Below are 23,365 nucleotides of genomic sequence, written 5' to 3'. Positions count from 1 at the left end.
CAGCCCAGGACCATTTAATCTCTTCCCATTGTTGGAGTCTTGGAACCTCTGGTATTTAGTATTCAAAGATGAGCACATGCTGCAAGTGAAAGGCCTGTTTTCCCCTACCTGGGGTCAGCCAAGAGATCCATTCTCTCATGCAACATTTGGTGTGAAATTAAACTCCTAAGATTTTTTTCTCTTGCTGCCAAGTCCTCCAATATAGCATGATGTTCAATAAATTTTATTTTTTCAATTTAAATACGTTTCCATGTAAACTCAAGGTTAGCCATAGGTAGCTAAAAAGTAAGATGAATTTGACAGAAATTCTATTGGGTCTGTAGTGTTTTCTTCCTCTACTCATTATTAAGGAATCTACAACCCAAGAAAGGGCTTTTCAAGGGAAACCCAGCAGATAGAAAATGGGGGCATAGGGTGTATATTGTAACATATTTAATATTTGAATGTTTTTCTGTGTCTTTTGGCCTCTAAAAATTACAAATATTTATAGATCTGAAATTCAGACAACTATTTGAAAAATGAATTGCGTTCAATGCCTTACAGTTAAACTATATCTATAATTTCAGCAGTTTTCTACAAGCATTTAAATTATTTGCTTACATTTTGGAGGAAGATGAGAAAGAGAAAAGGGCTGCAGATTGATGGAAGTTTTTTCAGAGTCTGACTTAATAAATGTGACAATCAAATATGAGGATTTTTGGAAAGAGAGATAAGCGACGGTAGCCTGAAGGCTGAACTTAATGTCAAAGAGGGTGTTCATGCAAAGCAAAGCAGTGTATCTAGTAAACTAGAGAAATATCATCTTTGGAGGAAAAAATCTCTAAAGATTTTATGCCACTTCTAACAGGCAACAACAAAAAAGCCCTAGCTGTACCTCAGGATATGATCAGTCTTTTTGAACTGGATTTGTTCAGTGCTTTTTTGTTCTTCAGCGCTGTCTGCAAGCATTCCCTGTCTCAGTCATAAGGCTCAGAGTTTGGCAGTTTTATTTCTTTGTTATATTTTCATCATGTGAGATAAAAAGTCATGGATGAGTGATATAATGGAAACAAATGTTACCTGTGTCTGAGCAGGAGAAAAAAGCCCTCTGTTGCACTGAATCCATGCTCTTATTCTTTCATTAAATTGTTTGAAATTTTTTGAAAATGATAGGTGATTTTTTTTTTTCCTTCTCTGCTCAGCCAAACTGCCTCTCTATGAGAAGGGGAGCTCAGTAACCACCTTAGGAAAAGCATTTCTCAGGATAGCTGAGGTTGAGACTGTTGTAGGCATGATGTGTTCAGACTCTGTAGGAGGGGATGAAGGCTGCATCACTCTCGAGTAGCCCCTGGAGGTTAGCTCAGAGCAGCAGTACAGCTTTGGAGGGAGCTGTCAGCCCTCTGGGCTACAGAGATGTGCTCTTTTTAATAAGTACATTGCACAAGACAGTACCTATGAGGTAAAGGGCATTAAAGGGCATTTTTTCACAAGAAAGTATTTTTTAAAATAATGATTATTAAGTCCAAAGCTGCACAGTCAATTTGTGAAAAATACAGTGTGTTCAAAATATCAAACACTCCTGGATGTTTTACATGTGAATGGAGCCTGAACAAAGTACATTCAACAGAGGGGAAGTTTTGTTCATCCCTTATTCAGAGATTTGAATTTAAGCTCTATTTGTTTTCACCAGTTGTGAAGAAGGGGATTAGTAATATGAAGATCATTTAATTCAATAGTGTCTCTTCAGGTAAACAGTATTGAATTTGATTAGTCAGCATATTCATTTTTGTGGTGGAAGAATTGGGAGAGCTCCTTGTTTAAAAATAGGGAATAATAGTAGGCATGCATTTGCTAGCTATCACAATGCCATGTATCTTCCAATCAATTGCTTTTCAGAATGTGGGATGCAGCAGATTTTGAGAGTATTGTATGTAATTTTTACTTTCATTTGTTCATTTTTTGTTTTTGTTTTTTTTTTTGTTTAGTACGTGGTTATGGCAAACACTTCATATATATCATGTTTTTTTCAAGTTTAGCTACTTCATTTAGTTACTGAAATGTTAGTCTCTTTTCTTGGACACATTAGGTAAACACATCAAAAAGTTGCTCAAAAATTAAAATGGAGCATAATGTTGTCAACATATTGAGCAAAACTCAAATGTTCACAACCAGCAATTGAGTGAGCTAAATCAGACAATACTTTAAATATAAAATGACATTACAAGGAGTTCCTTAGATTTTCTTTTACTTATTTTCCATTAATATAAAATCTTGAAGTCTAGTGTTCATATATATGATTCACTGACTTGCTCACTGAATTTGGGCAGTGGTAATCAAAACATCACTGATGAACTGGTGTCAAATGAAACTGCAAGATTGCCTAGTTTTTTATTTGCAGAGAAATGTATGTGTGCCAGAAATGAAGGATGAGGTTCTGGTTGTCCTAGAGTTATTACGAGTGGGAGATTATACGGACATATATGGTAGTGATGAACAGAGATCAGAGAGACCCGAACATCAAGGGGAAGGAGAAATGGGAATTAAGAGATCAAAGACTGTAGAGGAACTGGAGGGAGAGTTGGCTTTGTCTTCTCTGCCAAAAAAGGTGCGTTTTTTGTGTGAAAAAACTAACAGTAGCTGTATTTATTTTGCTGTGGAAGACGACAAAAGCCATGTAGCTTTTACTGTGATCTGGCTGAACAAGTTCAATTGCAGAAGTTAACTGTAACACCTCTGTCCTTTGTATCCATTTTACCTAACAGTAAGGCAATTTTTAATGAATGAACAGGGAAAAAAATTACTCTGTCTTTGCTTGAATTCATTGAACACTATTCGGAGAGGAAACCCATAACAATAAAGAGCAGTGTAAATTGGACAAAAGTCTGATTTTCATAGTAGGCAAAATTTGTCACCACAAGAAGGATTCAGACTACCAGAAAAGCACATGTAGAGCAATGTCTGGAGAAGAAAAGGCACTGAGGGTGTGCACTATGTGATAGGAATTTATTTCACTCCATGCCACTGATTTGCTTTGCAAATGTTGACTCACCTTTTCTCTCTGATGCATCTTTTTCTCTTGTTTCTTCAATAATCACAGAAAAGCACAGCTATTCATTAATTCTCTTATTGTTTCAGGAAAGAGATCACTGAAACCTAAGGTCATATCTCTTTAATACTAGCTACTTATAATTGGACAGTGAAAACCATACCTAAATATTTAAAGCGGTTTGAGATGTTGATTACCCAGAACTCCCAATGGAAATATACACTTTATTTATAAGAAGCCTAGGGAGAGAAGGAAATGTGTCTGATTTTTGGAAGTTTTGAAAGTTTATGCTAAAAAATCGCCTGACCAAAATGCCCCAGGTACAGTTGATTCTGATTCTGAACAGCAGGATTACACCAAGACCATTCTTTATTATCTTGAACTTCTTGGATTTCAGTCAAAGATGTGAAATTAAATGCTTAAATGGAGCAATCCAGTTTTAAAGACACTTTCCATAAATTATAGCTTTTCATATACTTTCTCATATAAAATTAATTGAGACTTTTAGGAAACTTGTCTACAATTTCCTCCTCAGTAGCAGACAAGACTTTGACAGAAAGCTTTGTATAAAGAAGAATCTGTGAGAGCACAGCTATGCTGGGTCATACCCTACGTTTCCCTTATCAAAGAAGTTTCTCTGGAGGAAATTTGCACAATAAGAATACTTTCATGAGAGTAAACCCACCAGAAGTAGAGTTTATCATGCTTGAGTTATGTTGGAAACAGTTGTTTCAGTTTGGGAAGTATTTTAGCTCTCTTAAATTTTCATCTGCAAACGTATACTGGAAGGCAACTTATCTGCCACCAGAGAATATAGTGTATAATTCTCATTTTTAGTACCTGAAAATGATGAAGATAAAAATATCCTTATCCCTAATGTTAAAAAGCAATAGTAATACAGCTAAGCTGTAATAACTTTGTCTTCTGTTCTTCAGGATAGACCTCCAAGTAGCATCCTCTTGAATTCACAGCAAAATAATAAGTTTTTTAATAGAGTAAATTTTCCTCTAGGATTTGTGCTTATGTCTACTGCCAACCTTATCATGGGACTTGATTCTTTGTTTAGTATAAGTAGCATTGGGATCACAATAAAAGAGAAGGCTGGTCTCCTTTGCTGTCTGCAGACTAGATTGCCTTAAGAGACATTGAGACCAGTAGAGAAAAAAGAAATTACACTGATCCAATAGATATACTGCTGAGAGGTTTCTATTATATTCTTACCTCAGACATTGTACCACCATTAAATTCACACTTTCAGGCCCTGGGAATCAGGTCAGCATGACAGAGAAGTTTGGCTAAAATGAATCTGCTATATTAGTTTTTGTGAAAATGATTAAGCTCTGCAGGTTTGAGATCAGGACTATTTTTCAAGCAGTCATTGTTTCAAAGCTAGGCAAATAAACCCTGATAGAAAGGAGAAAGTCATAGGGAGTCAGACCAAGATGAAATTGAGTATCAGAGTAAACAAACTACCTGAATACATGATCTCGAGTCAGAAAGCAACACAGAGCCATTCATTTGGCACAGTTAAAAATCAGCTGGCAGGCAAATTTTTTTTTAAGTATTTTAAGTAGACTGCCCATCAAATAAGCATAATTATAATCAAAATTCTTACAACGTTCTCAAAATTCCTAAAGGCAATCAGCTCCACTCAAATTAGTAACTTGGATAAATCACCATTAATTAGCTAATATAAGCCAGCAGGTGGTTTTGAGCCCAGAGAGATTCCCTGGTTATTTAAATTATGTATACTATACCACACTAAAGATAGAATAAGTAAAAGGCAAAAACCAGGCACAAGTCTGCTAAAAAATAAACAACAACAACAACAAAAATGCTCTGTAGGGAGGACGGCCTACCTAAGGTCTTCTCCAACTCCTACATCCTACCCAGAGCAATACAAGATGTCTTTGACCCTCAGCTCAGATAGTGTCATCTAGGAATGTTCTGTATGGTTCCTATTTCAGCTCTGAAATATATGCAGGAAACAAAATGCAGTTGCTTGGAAAGGTTAGTTCTGAAGAATTTGTGATTACTAGGACAGAGAAAGCAGTGACTCCCTTTTACAGAAGTGCACCACTGAAACCACAGGGATAGCCTTGTCCCATACACTTTCATCCCAAAAACAGTGGGAGACAGTTTTTTGTGAGCTTTGTAGGCATTTCCAATGAATGAATAAAATTACATCATTTAAAAAGATTAATGTCCAAGTCTTCTGGGACCAATGCTGTTGTGGTCAGTTGTGGACAATAACTGTTAGGAACCAAACCAAACACTTTCATATTAGTATGTCAGAAGAAAATTAGCCTCTTTTTTCAAAATACTGGTACCAATAGTGTTGTGAAATCCAGAAATTCTTTGAGAAATCTGGCTCAAACCTTCCTACAAAACTATTGTCTTTCAATAACTCCTACTTGCACTGTGTTTTATCCTAAAACTCTCAGGGATTGCCATAAAATTCTGTCATAATTTTCTGCCATGCTTATGCTTGGTAGTCATGCAAAATCGAGGCTCAACTGTGTTTTAGAGTCTGTGATTGAAGAAAATGACATCGTGTAGGAAGAAATGGCAAGATCAGTCCAGATACTTGTATTTGTCCTACTGAAAATCTGCACAGTGATGCAGTAACAATACTTTAAAGGACTAAAACCCCTGCCAGCTTTTACTGAATGATCTGGTAGTAATATTTAATCCCAAAGCATGCTCTGGGATCACCTGTGCCTTTCACATCAATCAGCTCAGTGCGATGTTGTGTTTACAAAGAACTGAGATAGTGTCTCTCATTGTATTCCTGCCTCTGTGTCTGCCAGAGGTAGGAATACAATGTTACTGATATTTTCTTCAGGCTGAATGATGTATTTTGAGGAACTTCTTTTCATACATTTATGCAGGCTTCTGGTCTCTCCCCCTTTTTTTCAATGTAAATGATAAATGTATTATAAACCTGTTGTCCAATAACTGTTTAGCATTTTCATTCAAACACAAGTTACAGTAAATTGAGTCTGTTCAATATGAAAAATAGCAGAAGAAGAAGGTTTTTCATTGCCATATTACAACCCAAATCCGAAAGTTATTATTTTTCTAAGCAGAGAAAACATGAAGCCTGTACCTACCTAAGCCTTCCCACCTCAGCAATAAACACATAGGAATTGTGCTTATTCCCACATCAGTGGGGAGTCAAGGCAGTTCCTGAGTTACTTGAAAAAGCCTTAAGGCATGCTAGCAAAGTATGTAAAAATGGTAACAACAATAGCTAATTGTGTAGGTAAAATTAATTCCATGTAGGTAAAAGTAATATCACCAGTTTTTTAAAACATGTCTTGCATGTTGTTTTAAAGTACCTTAAAAATTCTGTTTTTCTGGGCACAGTACAGAAGTATACAGCTGTTCAGGGGAAAAAAAACCCCACAGACTTGTTGTTCAACACATGCAACACTGCCCTTTGATATCTTTTTTTGGACTTTGTAATAATGCTGTAACTACCACTGTTCCCAAATATTTTATTTATAAAAACTGTCCTCCCACAGGGCGGCTGCAGATGATCTGCAAGCTGAAGACCAGCCTGCAAACTCCTCTCACTCTAGGAAATGGTGCTCCTATTTGTAAATATCAGTGCTTGCCTTGGGATTTTTAACAACTGGTGTGCTCCCAATTTCAGTCTATACAGCACAAGATCCAGCTCTTGAGTAAAGAGTGGAGGTGACAGTTTAGTGTCCAGTCTTTCCATGGCAATGCTGATATGTTCTATTGTTGCTAGAACAATAGAAAAACAGTCTGAGTGCCTTTATGTTAGCACCACAGGCAGAATTCATGTTATTGTCTCAAGAAAAAATATTAATCATTTCTTGGAGGGATAGGCACTCACAAACCATCATTTGTTACTAGCTTTTGAATGAAAGTCAAACAGGTGTTAATGTTCAGAATATATCAAGTTTGATAGAATAAGTTTTAGTCACCAAAAAGATGAAATTGAGAGTGATGAAAACCCCTGGTAGTGTTTAGCAGAGGTCATTTAAGTCTTGTTTCCTACATGGAACAATTAGAAGAGCTTCTCTGTAGGTTTTTTATGCTAACCCTTCTCTAATCTCCATGATTAAAGATCATGCTTTTCTAATACTAACATGATAATATGGAAAGAAGACTGTAGTAAGCTGAATCAAAGCCCTGTTTAGCCTGATGTCTGTCTAGCAGTGTTTAATAGATTAGGGAAAAATATAAAACCAGGAAATTTGGAAGGAGGACCTCTGTGTGGTATTCTCTCCATATCTTCAGCAAGAAGTCAGGGACTTCTTGAAGAAGTTGAATCTAGATCCCATTATATTTAATAGGCTTTCCTGTGTTTGTTCATGAACATATCCAGTGCATTTCTGTTACAAAACTGGCAGCCAAGGCACCCCATTGAATTTGGCAGCTAAGATTCAGCTTCCTTGGATCTGCCCTTAGCCCATTTTTTGCAGCTTCATCTGTTACTCCTCAACTTTTACTCTGCAAGAAAGTAAGTTATCATTTCTCACTCATTTTCTTCATGGCACTCATGAAAACAGATACATCTCTTTATATCCTGCTATCAGTCATCTTTCTATCAAGCTGCAGCTTCCAACCTCCCTGCGCATAAAAGACATTTTACATATGTGCATCCATTTGCATTTATCAACACTGAATTTTATCTGATGCTTTATTGCCTAGTCATAAACTCTTTCTTAAGTTCTTTAAAGTTTTGATTTTGATCGCCCAGTACAATTTTTTGTCAGCTGTAGGTTCTGTCACTTTGCTGTTCACTAACATTTTGAGTTGTTTGGTTCATTTAAATGTTTACAGAACAAATTCTGCCTTAGATCCCTGTTGAATTCACTACTGATGTTTCTCCATACTGAAAATCAATCCGTCTATTTTTATCTTTATTTTCTGCCTTTAACTAGTTGTTAATCCAGGGAAGATATCTGAAGCATTCTGGGAATCTAATCAACCAGGTAATAGTCATTCAGATCTCTTGTATTCCTCAAAAGAAAACAACCTCAGGAGACCTCTACAGAAGTGATCTTGATTTCTTTTCTTTGTTATAACATTTTAATTTACTTATCTATCATTATATCCTTTATTAGAGTTGGAGCTAATTTGACTGCTATGAAAGTCAGATTTTTGCTGGTCTCTCCTCCCATGACACATTCTAGGTTTTAATTAATGTCTTGTTTAGCACTTCATGTCACTCTTGTACTGAGGCTGATTTAAGCAATACCTTTGTACTTGTCCTTTAGACCTCTTGAGCAAATACTACTTTCTTGCCTGATTGATTTCTCAGCTTGTTCTAATCCTACTCTAACAGTGTTTTGGTTTGAGACTGTTCCTCTCTCTTATCTAGAAAATAACAATGCTGATCTCTACTGAAGGTCTTCCTTAGTCACCACCATCCTAAGAATACATTTCACCTTTGTGGTGTTCTCTTCTATTCTGTGAGTTCTCATTCAACTTTTGTGTGTGTGTGTGTGTGTTTGTTTTTCTGGGGAAAAAATAAAATGTAATTGTGCTTTTCCCCACTATTTCACTCTTAGGGCCACAAATAGAAATAGGAGAAGAATGCAATCTGTGGAGATATGATGCTTGATATCAATGCTCTGTTATTTTTGTGTGTTCATGATAAAATAAACCACTGGGTTAAGTTGTACTTTTATGCCCATACCCTGAAAATTTCCAGCTGTTGTATTTAAAATATTCTCTCTGATATCTTGGCACCATGAAAGTTCACACTGGAGTTCAGTTTAAAGCCAGGCAGTCATCAGCTGTCCCTAGGTGCAGTGAGGGGATCGAGTTGCTGTTCATGTGCTACAGCAGAGAGCAGCTTTCTGTGTCAGAGGCAAATGAGCAGGATACAGTGATTGCAAAACAGCTGCAACCTCCTGGGCTATCCAGGGGAATTTCTGACAGGCATGCAACCTACAGGTTGACAACCTACTGATTCTGCTTTTAATTGAGACCTATATATTAGAGACGCCTCTACCTTCCTTCTTGTATTTTCAAAGTTCAGGGGAAGCTTCCCCAGCAATCAGTGTCAGAATACAACATCATGTGGTTACTAAACTTTTTGTCACTTACTGGTTTTCCCTGTATTGTCTTGTTCGTTACTTTTTTGGAAAATAAAAATCTGTATTGTTAATGAGTATTTCCACTTTTTTCCTTCATCATCTTTTCACATTTTTGCTGTCTCTTCAGGGTTTTCTTTCACCTTTTCCCTGCAATGCTTTCCTGATAGGGACTTCACTCCTTTTTCTCTCCTCACAGCACTGGTTAAATGATCAGAGAAGTTTGAAGTTTGATTTGATAGTAAAGTGCTGTTTTTTGAATTTAGAGGTAACATCCTAATTGAAATGGGAGTGGAAAAAGAGGCTTATGCAAGCACATTGCTTTAACTTGTCTGCAAAATTAGATATTAGATATTGGAAGAACATTCAAACCTCTTTGGGAAGCAAATTGAGGGAATAGTTCAGTGAATGTGTCCTGGAAGGCTTTGGGTACTTGAGAGAAAGGGAAAGACAGAAATAGTTTGGAATACATAAATGTGGTGAGACAGTAGAGAGCTCCAGCACTCAGAAGGAAAGAATTGTATCTTCTGAAAGTTTTACCTGGTAGGCCAAAAAGTAAGGGCAGGGATTTGAAAGAAAACAAAAAAAAAAAATCAGTTTGTCATCCTTTGTGTGTCATTTTTGCCTGGTCTTCAGTTTGTACAGGAGTCCTGAAAGGTTCTAGGCTTGCTGGCTTGTTTTGGAAATTTCAGAATATGCAATGTGTGCTCTGTGGTGTCTTGTGTGAGTTTCTCAAAATTACCTTCAAAGCTAGCATGTTACATTTTTGCCAAGTCATATTTTCTCCCAAGTGTATGATGTATGCTTGAATTAAGATGTCATAATTTATTTAAATGTCTGGGAAAAAAAAATCATGTCCTTTTCCAACAGCTTACCTTTTAACCCTTTGTTTCATAGTGTCCTAAAACTGCTGGTTTTTCTATTTCCTTTTTATATATAGTGATGACCTACATTTATTTTAAAAAATACATAGGGATAAATGTAAACTTCGATTGACATTATACCCCCTGTGGTTAATGAAATGACTTGGAAAGTTTTACAAAGTCAGGATTTAGTCCAGACCTGAACCAGTAGTTTGACTTGTATTAGGTTGTTTGTTTACACTTATTTTTGGTGAATAGGTATGTCCTTAGCAAATATATTATATACAAAACCATGAATTGGCATTGTCTTACTAATTTTAGTTGTCCATTGACAAATCCAGAACTCTTCAAAATAAGTCTCTTATTTCATAATTTAAGCTTCTCTACTAAAACTACTTTTAAGATGCCAGTGGCCATTGTTTGTATTGAATTGTAAATCATTTGTGTGTGAGATTAAACTTCAAATGAAGTTACAAAAAAATATTTTGTTTTGCTAAAGCATTACTTAAAAGCTCATAAGGGAACTGTGTTGTAGCTATTTCTAGCTGTGATGTGTTCCTATAAAATCAGAAAACAAATTTCATACTAAACTTGCCTTTTCACATAATTGTTAATTGTGAAGCTACTTTGCCATTACAAATAATAATTGAATGTCAATATAAAAAGGAAATGTGTATTTGAGATGTCTATGCTTTTGAAATAGGTGAACTTAGTGATCTCTAACCTAACAATGACCTAGAAAACAGTAATTCCTCTTTCTGAATGTCATAATATACCAATTCTTGAAAGAAAAGTACAAATAATGGATGCAGGATTGAGATCTTTAGTGTCAGAAAAAAGTAGGAGAGAATATTCCTTTTTTTCAAGTGGTATTGCTTCTCACTCTGCACTCATAAAGGGTAAAATCATACAGAAGGAACTAAATACTCATCACAGTGGTCTGATTAGTTTGCATATGGATAAGGTGCAAAAATGAACACTCAGATTTGGATTAGTATTTGAAAACTAATCTGAAGTGACGTTATTAGCCTATTAACAATTATATTAACAAGTAGCACTACTGGTAAACAAACATGCAGACTGAAGTTCTTACCCAGAAGGAAACGCCCAAAAACTGACTTCTCTCTTCTTTCAAGTGAGCAAACTTTGCACATAGGTTCAAAATGTTTAATTGAATTACTATTAAAATTGAAGTCAATGACTAGAAACAGAATCTAGAGCAAACATGCACTGCAGCTTACCCTAAAGGAAGAAATATTGGGCCAATGAAAGCAACCCATAGAGAATGGGAAATAACAGGCATGTGCTGGCGTATTAGGAATGTCTCTTCATAGATGTGCAAGTTTTATTTCACATTGTCCTCGCCCTTCTCAATAAGAATGACGGATAGCTTCACTTTGTGATTTCCCAGCTTTTAAGAGTCTATTTTTATTTATTTTTTATGACAAACCTTGCACTTGTTAAATGTAATTTTTGCTTTATGTAACATAGAAAAAAAGCACATCTGCAGTATGCTGTCCCATGAATTAACAAGAATGACTGGACATAAGACAAGAAATCCTTTAAAAACATATGTTCACATTAAATATCTGGGCTAGCTCAGTAAAGGAGGTCTTATGGGGTCATTTTTGATGCAGTGCAAGTAAACCATTTCTGCTCTTCTGGAATAGTTTCTTTCAGGTTTATATTGAGCTTGTATAATGACACATTACATAAATAAGGGCTTAGTTTGTACATTAGTCTTTTACATCTTGGATTCTTACTAAATCCTTGTTTTTACTAACTTGATGCTTAAGAGATATTGATTTCTGCTCCGCATGCCTATGGTGTTTATTTTGATATGTCTGGGATTAAAAACTAAATTAACACGCATAATCAGTTTTCTTAGAATTAAAAAGGGTGCTTTGGTACCTTTGGTTACATTCTTTTGAAGAAAAAGGAGAGCAGAAGAGATGTGATAAAAAGGGATCAATTTATTCAATCACTGGGTATAAAAACATTAGCCCTGGGAAAGGCCCTTCCTCTAAGAGCTTTAGCTGCCCAGTCTCACTTGTGTGGCACAAAATAATTTGCATTTTTAGAGAAAATTCACATCTTCTGCGAGCTCTAGTGAAACATGAATAAATTGCTTTCTTTTCCTCTTTTTCTGATTTTATAAAGCTGAATCCATTAGGGGCTGAGTCAAACTGTAATGAAAGAAAGGCAACAACTGAGATGATGGAAACCCTGGATTAGATTTCTTAGTAGTCCAAGCCCAGCTGTCATGGCCTACATGTCAAGTTAGTACTCTTTGGGGAGGCCTGGCAGTACATGTGAATATTTTTCTTTAACTGCTGTGTTACAACAGGTCTCTAAAGCAGCTAGGAATTAAACAGAGATGCAGAGATTAAGAATTAAATAGAGCCACAGCAAACATTCCACCAGGGAGACTTGCAGTGGGGCAAGTAAACCTTCCCAGGGCTATTCCCCACTGCCATGCCTGGCAGGCTCCCCTGTGACCTGGAGACTCTGAAACCTCCAAGTGGGGCTGTCTTATTGCAATTTATAGCAATGGATTTTGTCTGTTACACCTTGTGAGCTTTGCTATGAGGTAGGACTGTGTTTTGATCAGAACATACAGCTCCTAGCATGGATTTTAAGCCGGTGACTGTTTTTATAAGGAAGACCTGGTGTCAAAGCACCAAACATTCACCTGAGTACAGATTTATGTTAAATTATCAAATTACTGGTACCCAGAGTCTCCTACGTAGTGCTTGGAATTTATCCAACTTCCAAAGAGACTCTCACATCCTCCCATGAAGGGGCATGAAGGCTCAGTCAAGTGCCCCGGTCTGTAAAGGATTCAGACACCTGAAATCATCTCAAGTTCACCATTCACTTTGTGAATTTGGGGAAATCATTATATTTTCAACCCTAAGATAATCTTATAACAGATTTCCTCAATTGTGGGAACAGTTTATAAAAAAAATAAAATCTGCCAGAATCCCTATCAGACTTGTGCTCTGGGGGAAAATTCCTTTCTTATTTTTCAGCTGATGGCTTTGCATGATTTCTCTCATCTTAGGAAAGCATTTCAAACCAGCAGCAGCTGGTATCTGCCTGCTCTTCCACTGGTGCCTTTGTGAGGGACAAAATTGAGCAGCAACACCTAAATAATCCTGTTCCTTTTTCTCCCCTTGTGTTGTGGTTGTGGACAAGATCCAAAAGAAGCCAGGTCACCATTGCTGCTCTCCTTCCCATGCCTCCCCTCAGCTCTGTTAAGTGTCTGCCACACTGGGAGTACGTGCTGGTGACTCTCATCACTGTGGTTAAGGAGTAGAATGGGAGGGGACATTTTTTACTTCACTTAGACATTTTGCTTTCCTGCTGCATACTTCTAATGTCTGCTGTTCCTTGAGCAAAACAGTGTGACTGGTATGGCATAATTCAAAGTGAATTTAAACTTTCCGAAGTCAAATGTTTTCAGAAAAGATCTGTTTTGAAGCAATTTGGCAAAGCTGACATAACCATGCTAACTTCAGTGAGCCTGCATTGGCTGCATCAGTTGAGAATTGGACCCAGACTAGCCAGAGCATTTATTTTTAAATTCTAGCTTCTGCTGCTTTTTCTTAAAAGTCTCTGTAGTTCTCTAACTTTCTAAAGTAGCTCACAAGTCTTGTGCTACTGCTAATAAAACAGAAAATCCATTTCCATTTTTCAGTGTAATCTTTTTTTCATGTGAATCTATTTCTCATCAAAAGAAGCGAGTGACTGGCGTGAAAGCTGGAGCTCTCTACTTAGCTGTAAAGACAAGCCTTGGTCTTTCAAGTTGTCACACGTTGTCTGGGAGAGCCTGGCCATAAATTCAAAATCTAGGAGGGAGAAACTAAACACCCTCTGTTGCTGTGGCCAGCAAAAGTATTGTTCCCAATGCCCGGTGAAGAGAATTAGGTCTGATTTCTGATTCTGTGTTCTCACACTGTTGGTAAAATCAGCAACAAAAACTGAGACAAAGGGGATTCTCCCAAGTGCCCATGGGAGAGGTATGTCCTATAGGATACCAGTGTCAGCATGGTCACTGCAAGGACCCAGCAAAACCAGAACTTTCATTTCCAGCAGCTGTTTTTGTTGGTTATTTTTAAAAGATAAGTAGGAGCACTTTTCTTCGCAGTCACAAGAAAATTGATACTTCCATAAGGGATTCCATACCTTCCTTTTAAAGAACATCAGCTTCCAGACACTTCCCTACATCTCCTCAGGCAGAGAGGATGCACTCATGCCTGGGGTGCCTTAGAAGATGTAAAGCTAAAGTCAGGTAAGGAGAAAAAAAATCTCCATGGCATTCCTTTTTTTTCTTGTAGCAGATGCATTGCTGGGATTTCTCTGCTTTGCTGGCTTCTAGTTCTGCACCCAGATGATACCTTTGGCTAAGCTCATGGAAGACAGTTTCCCAGGCAAAAAAACCGGCAAAAAAATTATAGAGACCTTAGATGATAAACAGTTTGCAAGCCATCAGACAGAAAGATGGAGATCACTGGAGATGCTGAAACTCTCAGCCATGAAAAAGTGCTCTTACAAGTGTAATTCTAGAAGGGCAGGTAAACTTTTAGAGACCAGAAAACAGCAGGGCCAATCCAAAACATAAAGAATGAGAGCTGCAGAACAAGAAACTCTTAACAAAATTACACAGGATGCTCATCAGAGGTAAAGCAGAAAGAACTAAAATCAGAGATATTTTAAGTCAGAGCAGTCTGCTACTGTATTTGAGCCTTGGTATGATGACAGCATACAGTTAAGCAAGAGGACATCTTAAGTAATCTGTGTTTCCCAGCTTTCCTCCCCTGAGACACCTTTAAGGAACCTGAATTTCAGGGAAAGGAGTGCTGACCACTCTGTGACAGCCAGGTCCTTTGAAGACACATCAAGCTGCATATTCAGAAATAAATATTACACACTGCCAGTGAGCAGCTCTTCTGCTCAGTGTTTGGCTCAGTGGGTAGAAGATGGTGTTCACAAAAGGCAGGCACATGAACTGTCCTACTGTGCTGTCTTGTAGGTTTTAATTGTGTTTTTATACTGAATATTTAACAGATAAAAAGCACTATGTCTGAGTAAACGAAAAAGGATGAGGTTTTATGTGTAGTCATACACAAAAGTTGCACAGTATACGCAAAAAGTAAATTCTTCAGCAGAATATTTAAATTTACACTACCAAGACTGTAGTGAACTGGGGGAAGACAGCAAGAATTTTTCAGTGTGGTAGCTTTGTTATGAATTGGTGTCAGAATTGTAACTGTGCTTGAAAGCTGTGTTTTCACGGCTACTGTACTTTGTTTATTTACTGAGCAACCAATATACCTGGCTTCATTTTTTTCTTTTTTAAGTGAAGTAGCCATGATCATTCTGCACACAATTTAGGAACAAATATGCTGCTTCTGTTATGATCAATATGTTGTCAGAAACATCAGCCATTTACTGCTTCTTTGAGAGTAGATTTCATTCATAACTCTAAAGATGCGTGTTAAAACTTTGATGCAGTATCATTGAGATAGACACATTTCTGTAAAAGTCTATAGGAATGCCTCTAAAATACTGGTAGATGTTCTTTGAGACAATAAACTGCCTCTTCTGTGAGCAAGGTAAGGGTTTCCTTTCATATGGATTTCTGAGTAGATTTCAGGCTCAGTCTTTAGTGATAGGCAAAGGTAGAAGTAATAGAAGTGTTTTCATACTCCTTGTGTGTTCTTACCAGCTCCTCAGGGTAACCAAGAGCAAGTTTGCCTTCTACCACAAGAGCAAGCAGACATCCTTTGCTCAGAAGTTTGCTCAGCAGGTCCCCCCAGGACTTGTCCTGTCTTTAGGAGACAGCAAGTAGGTTGCAGTTGTGACTATTCTGCATCTGGATGGGGACTGAAAGAAAGAAACCCTTCTCTAGGCCATTTGGGAATTTTGCTTTGACTGTGGAAACTTTGATTAACCAGCTGGGCAGATGCTCATCTGCTTTGTGCTGCTGGAACACTTTGACTGAGAATGTTTCAGGACACTAAATGGCAAATACAAAGTCGAGGCAGAGACAAGATGCTGTCCTGAAATTTTAGGCTAATAGTTTGGATTTATTGTAGAACTTGTTGACAGTAAAGGTAAAACTATAAGCTAAAAACTGGCAGCAATTTTGTCCAGGTTTCCTCATGTTTGAAGTGATGATCTTGATGATTGTTTTCCAAAGCCGATTTTTCTGTGTCGCCAATATTTGTGTAGAATTTTTGTGATCTCTAAGTTCCAGATACACAAAGGACACAGTGTCATATTTTGGCCTTGAGAAAAATCTCTGGTTTTCTATCTACAATCAACAATTTGACCTGATAGGGCTGTTATTTAAAATTGATATTCAACAAATGGTTTGAGCAAAAGATGTCACAGATGAATGTATAACAATGCACAGAACTGAAAAAGATAAGATCAAGAGAGATTTCCATTGTTGTACAAATGTCTGGAACATGCCCAAACTATGTAAGAGAGGAAGATTAATTTGTCTGAGAACTGCTGAATATGAGTAAGTAAACAATAGAAGTTATTAGTCAGGGAAAAATTCATATTCCTGTTAGGTTTTCTCACCCAAACCAGAAAAACTTTGCACTTTTGTTATAGTGCCATAGTCTGAGTTGGCTCTTCAAAAGCTTATAAAATAAATTCTGCTTCTCATTCATAAACTTCCCATCTGTGAAGCCTTTATTCAGAGAAATCTACCTGCTCCAGTGTTTGCTGTAGTTCACTAAAGGCTCCCATTTGTACTCATAAAGACTCATTCATTGCCCTGAATAATATATATGGTGTGCTGAAAGAGAACCAACTCTTGCTTTTACAATCTAAATTAAACAACTTTGTCTAATAAAAGCAGCACTGTCTCACTTCCAGTAGGCCATAAGCCCTAAGGGTCTTGTATTTGTGTGTTTATTATTTATTTATTTTTGCCAAATTGTCCTTCAAGGATCCGAAAGCTGAGAGAACTGAGCCACTTAAATAGTTTCTTTCTCTGCCTGCTTAGAAAGACAGAGGCAAGCATGGGCAAAACTGTACTGAAGCAAATACTCATCCATAAACTTATTCTAAAATGCAATTGGATGGTCTTCTGTCTTCTTCTCAGTCCCACCTTCTAACCTTCCTCATCTTGAGAGTCCATCTCTATTATGTGTGGCTTTTCCAAATGCCCATGATTAATAACTGCTGTGATTCATTAGCCTGTGTTGTTGGCAGTGTTTCCCAATGGGAGCATTTGCTATCTAGGGATAGTCCATGATTGCTCTGCCTCCTGCAACAGTAAGATGCTTTCAATCTAATGCTCTCTCCATGTTTTAGCATAAAATAATATTAAGGCATCCACCTAATGGAACTGTCTGAAGATCCATTTTATTAAGCACTGGAAGAAAATGTGTGTGTGTGTGTTTGCATGTGCAAGGGAAGCGGAATCAGCAAACCTATTTCACCAGAAATGTCGTTTCTGTGAGGGTTTCATGTAAAGACACAGCTATTTTGAAGTGTAGTTCTTTAGCTGTGAGCATGAAAAAATACTCCACAGCCAATATCTTACCTAGTGCAATTAACTTACTCAAATTATATACAGCCTATTTGAAGAAGGAAAAATGGGAAACAGAGGTAGGTTTTTCGTACTTATTCCATTTTGTGGGTATTTATTTTAAATGCAATCTACCTTCAAGTACAGAGCTGTGCTGCTCTTAAAAGATTGCTGCTTCAAGTTGCTCCACATACCTTAACACAGCACGGACCCTTTTTACATTATATGATCAACTTTTTGACAGTGCAGGGCCAGCACAGCTAATGGAATAATAGCCTGCAGGGTCCAGCTAAATGATATACGAATATAATCAACCTTTGTGATGACTATTCAAAAGTAATCCCTTTAGCTTTCAACTGCAACATATATTTCAACCAGGCAAAGCCATATGAAGAAAATCTCTGCAGACTCCACTGATACAATATGGCCTTCATATCCCCACAGTGTGTTTGCTGCTCACAGTGAGTTTTAAATTTAAGGTAATGGCTACTGTATATTCATGTGAGCATAGAACAATACCTTTGATTTGTTGGAGAAATGTTACATTAGCTACCAAGGGCCCTATTCAGTAAACTTTGACACAACCCTTATATATGGTTTACTGCTTATTCTAAATGGAATGGGCCTGATAGAAATGGTTTGCATGCCCAAATTGTACAAATTCATTAATCTTTATATTAATGAAATCTCCAAGTACAACTCCCTCCATTCCATGAGAACCAAGTCAGAAAACATGGTTAAACAGGTAGGCCCAACATGCTTCTAAAAGGCATTGCATCAATTTTCATGTATCAAGACAGAAAAATACATCAGGAGATCATCTGCAAGTATGGGATGAGCATGTTGTTTGCAGTCATATTATTTTCTGCTCTATCTGTATTCCTACACCATTACATCATTCTTCAGATTATATAACTCAAAGCAGCTGTGTGACCTTTAAAAAGGCAAGTAAATTTTAAAATGCAATAATGGGTTCTATCTCATCAGATGTGTATCATGGTAATACATTGAGATAGTCTTGCTTTCTCTCACTTTTGTGACAAAACATGCAGTATTGGCTAGGGGTGGATCTGAATACATGTAAGTAAATCTGTTAAAGGAAAATAGATGTCATGAAAATGCTGTGTTGCCTTGTATTACAACTTTTGTATGTACACTATAGTCAGAGTTCAGTCTCATCAACAGGAGTTGGAAATAGGGCCTTGTTTGTGTACAGGCACCTGAATCCATGTGAGAACATAACAACATGGTACCACGTCTTGTTTGAGGTGATGTGTTGGAGGATTCTGCTTAAGCAGGTGAGCTGTAGTGGAGGAGTAGGAGAGCCTGTGGGCTTTCCCTCTATTTGTTTTCCATGGCACTTCTTGAGCCCACAGGAAACTGCTGCATCCTCAGCATCCTGCAGCAGGGAATTCCAGTGATGAGGTGGCAGTGCACTAAGTCCTTGCTTTGTATCCTAGCCCACCACCTCCCACTTTCAGTAGACCCTACCTCATTTTTTTTATTTGGAAAACACAGTGAAAGAGGGTTTCTGGGTCACCTCATGCTTGCTATGCTCACTCTTGTCATCTTCTCAAAAAAAAAAAAAAACATTTTCAAACTAGTTTCAGCTGAAACTATATACCTGAAACAATAATCCTCTTATGACTTCATCACTTCATGGAGCTTTCAGTGGAATTCTTGTTTAATAAAGTCCAGCAGTCTTTGAATAATGCAAACCTTGCATTTGAATGGATTCCCATCACACAGGCATGCAGTCTCAGGTGTTGTCTGTTTCATTTTCTTTATAATCTTTTGAGAGAATGGTGCCTAAAATTCCTGTCTTCTCTGGAGTTAGTTGCAGCTTCAATCTTTGTGGATGTGGCCTTCTTTCTTTTGTATGGCTTTTCATTAATCATATAATGTAAAGGAGCTGCAGTCCTTCATTGTTTTCTCCCAAAACCATCATGAAATAATAAGATTTTTAGAAGTGTAGCATTCTGTAGATACACACATGAAAACAGGAGGAACAGAGATGCCAATTCTAGCTGCACTGAAAATCCAACCAGACAATTTTAATTATATTTTATCAACAGCAGTGGTAATCTGTCAGGGACATCCTATTATGATTAATTATATTTACATTCTATTAATACATATTAATGTTCTCTCCACATTTTGCACAATAAGATGGAAGGAGAATGCTTGATGGTGTGATCTGTGGTGGTATATATGTATTATCATTATGAATATGAGATGCTTTTATTGTTTCCAAATAGCATAGGCCAAACAAATGCCAAGAAAACATTTATGGCTCAGTATTCCATCAGTTATCCTTGATATGCTTAATATGTGCTGGAAGGGCAGAGCTGTTAATCAGCCAATAATAGCTTGGTGCCCAAGTGTGAAGGCAAAAGGCCAAAAGGTGCACGAGAAAAGCAATTTCTGCTGTAAGTCCCCATCTGTCATGTGCACATCCCCACTGTCTCTTGCACGTGTCAGTGTCTGTAGCTGTCAGAGACACATTTTTCTGTGTGTTTGCCTGGAAATACAGATGTTGCTGTACCCAGCCAATCTTTGCACCACCTTTCCACCAAAGTACATCCACTGGAAAGAGCAGCAACACTGCACTGGTGTGAAGCTGGGGTGGGACAGTGCAGTTCTGACCCTTGTGAGCACTTCGGGGCTGCTTGCCACAGGCTGAGTTTCTAAACCAAACCAAGCCATGCAGGTTTTATTAGTTTTTTTTTCATTTAAGGCTTGGTCTGCTAGGAAATGAATTCATTTACTTTAAGCCTGGTTTCAGAATGTGTTACATGGAATAACTGTGTTGTTAAATACAGAGTAAACCACTAACACACACACTGCCCTCATACAAAATGAGACTCCATAGGGAAATGGCAATCCTCAGATATTTTTCATAGACTTACTTACCCTGTTCTTACTTGCATACAACTATGGATAAAGTCCGAGTTAGCAACTATACTTAATAAAAAGCTATGAAATAACAAAACAGAAATTTTATTGAGTCGTGAGTCGTGCAGTAGTTTTAATCTGTTCCAGATATTGTACCAGCAGAGACACTGCTTCAAGCATTATTTTTAAGCCCCACCAGAATGATGATTTATTTTGGCCACAAGTTAAATTACAATGCCAAACAAACACTGTCGGTATTGCTGTGACTGAAAGCTAAAGTCCAGTTTTAGGCATCACTGTACAAAGAGGTAGTGACAAATTGAGGAGCATCCAGTTAAGGAAACATGAGTTCCTTTCAAATATTGAAGTGACAGTGTTTTCTTAGCCTCCAAAAGAGAAGATTACAGAAAGGAAAATAGTCTCTCAAGCTCTAAGGAGTTATTCTGAAAGAGGGCTGCTCTCCATTGTTCTTTGTGTCTGCAAAAGGTAGAACAAGAGAAAAATGAGTTTAATTTGCAATAAATATTTATCTTAAGTATTAGGGAAGAAACGGAGCAATAAGGCTTTGAAGCACTGAAACAGAGAGATTAGGAATGTTGGGAAACAGCCTTCATCAGAAGCCTTGGAGAATAGATGTCAGGGGTGGACTGGATAGATCTGTGCGCTTTCTTCATTTGAGGAGGTGAAGCAGATCAGTGGTTCCCAAAATAAGGAACAATGCCCCAGGGATGGTGTAGGTGGAATGAGGCAGAGGAAAATGTGTTGCTGGAGAGTCCCTGAGAAGAGAGCAGGAAGTGCAGCCAGGAGGTGGGAGTTTGGTGTGGAAACAGAGTGAGGGAGGAATGAGACAGCATCACGGGAGCAAATCAACTCTGTGGCTGTCAAGAACTGTGGAGTCAAGCCATGGCCTCCCAGCCACCTGTTCCCTGATCACATCCCATGAGGAAGACCCCACTGAGAAGTCACAGCCTTCTCTTGCTTCTTGCCTTGCTCCATTCCTCCTCCTGCCTGCCATCTTTCAGTGCTCTGTTGGCCATGGTCTTTCCCCAGATGTATCTCCCTTGTTGGCTCCCCAGCTGGTCCCACCCAGACCTGTCCTGTTAATGAACTGCTGCACAGGAGTATGAGAAATGGGACCAGAAACCCCTGTCAGTTCTGTGTTTCTAGAATTATATCTTATGTGACTCACTTTTGTGATTTTTAGATTTCCTTTTTTTGTGACTTTTTTCCGTAGGTCATGTTTTTCAATTAATCCATTTAGGCCTTTTAACCATTAGAAGTGTTCTAAGTCTAAAACACTCATGCAGTTGGGTTTTTTTTATAACAGAACATGGTAAAGAAACAAGTGCCTCAAAGCATCTGTGAGCCTCTGTCCAGGACATCAGTTCAAGACCTTCCTGGTACAGTATTTGCTCTTAATCCACAGACTTCATACCAATCTGCTGATTTTTACAAAATGTCATTGCTATCAATGCTTAACCTGATTTTGACAGGCAATTACACATCATCTCTGCATTACTATGTCTAAATAATTTTATTTTTCCTGCTCATAAATGAATGAATTCACGCTTCCCTCAGTTTTTTTACACATATTCCCAGTTTTAGAATTTAATTGCCTTTGATCGTGTAATTACTTTTAATTTACAGAAATAAGCCTTTGAGACAGAAACAAATCTGATTAATTAGATGCCAACCCCAAATATAAAACTTGTAGATATCGATGTATATACATAAACTTCTGACATTTTAGTATTTTTTTATTTGCTGTTTTTTGTTCTAGAGGATGCCTGCTTATCAACAGAGAAGCTGATGTATAATGAGTACAAGATCCTTGAAGAGTAGCGCAACAAAGGAAGAATTTCAGATAAGGTTTTGTTATTAAAATGATATTATTAAAAAAAGCATCTGTCATTTAAATAAATTGTTTTAAAAGACAAAGAGTCGTAGAATAGAAAGGTTTTACTTTGTGCTCCCATTTCTTAATATCTTGCAAAGTGTCAAGATCCTCCTGTTAAGATATTAAACATGAATGGGAATCCAAGATGCTCAATGCCTTGTGAGATCAGGCTCCAAATGTGTCTGGAGAGTTTTCTGTAAATCCCAGATTGTGGTCCCTCTCAGAAAAACTTACTCATAGAGCTACCACTGATTTTAGCATGTGTGTAATGGTTGGGCTTCAGCTGTAGCTGAAACAGAACAGATCCAGCCTGGGTGGGACACTGTGGTGCAGTTTTGATCCAATCCATATCACAGGTTGGACTCAAAACACACCCAGACTTGTTTAAAATCCATCTGGATGCAATCCAATGCCATGTGCTGAGGGATAACCCTGCCTGGAGGTGGGACCAGATGTGGTCCCTCCCATCCTGACCCATTCTGTGACTCTGCACTTCACACCATCAGGTAAACTAAAATTCTACTTAGGTTCTTTCTGGTAAATAATCTGAAGCACTGATTTTGGAGTCTGTGTAAAAAATTGTGTCCGGTTTTGAGCTGATGAAACTCCTGACAGTGGGTTCCCCACATGACCCACTGACATCTGTGGTCTTCACAGTCCTCAGAGCCTGCTGCTATTGCTGTTGGCATTAGCAAGAGTTAGAGGACAGAATTTGGAAGTTATCACTTTGCACAATACAAATAAAACCAGGATTTGGAACCTTTGAATTTTATTTAGAAAATTAGTGATTTATAATTTCATATATTAGAAAACCCCTTCTTTTAAACTAAACAAAGAAAGCTTTATCACTCCCAATAGCCAACCATTCCTTTCTTTCAATGGAGGTTTCCAGACTCAGTTTGTAGCAAGGTCCATTAGACCTATAATCAGGTTTTGTGATGGTGTTTGAGCAAGCATTAGCTTTTGCCATAGTAATAACTCAAGTCACAGTTTTCTTCAGGATTGTAATCCGAGTATTTGGTTGACATGTGGCAATAGGGTTTCTCCCTGTAAAAG

General features: G+C 37.7%; 1 protein-coding gene across 1 annotated transcript in view; it reads left to right on the top strand.

The window, feature by feature from the left end:
* Positions 1–22,367, top strand: part of TTC29 (tetratricopeptide repeat domain 29) — a 113,554-nt gene extending 91,187 nt beyond the window's left edge. The window contains exons 11-12 of the mRNA XM_063158007.1: positions 21,740–21,812; positions 22,193–22,367. Of these exons, the coding sequence (XP_063014077.1) occupies positions 21,740–21,777 (38 nt within the window). The 3' untranslated portion in view covers positions 21,778–21,812; positions 22,193–22,367. The remainder of the gene's footprint in view (positions 1–21,739; positions 21,813–22,192) is intronic.
* Positions 22,368–23,365: the final 998 nt, after the last annotated feature.

This window comes from Melospiza melodia, chromosome 5 (assembly GCF_035770615.1).
Source record: "Melospiza melodia melodia isolate bMelMel2 chromosome 5, bMelMel2.pri, whole genome shotgun sequence".
In the NCBI taxonomy this organism is placed as follows: Eukaryota; Metazoa; Chordata; class Aves; order Passeriformes; family Passerellidae; genus Melospiza; species Melospiza melodia.
The sequence above is the reverse complement of the archived record's forward strand: the minus strand, read 5'-3'. Positions and strand labels throughout refer to the sequence as shown.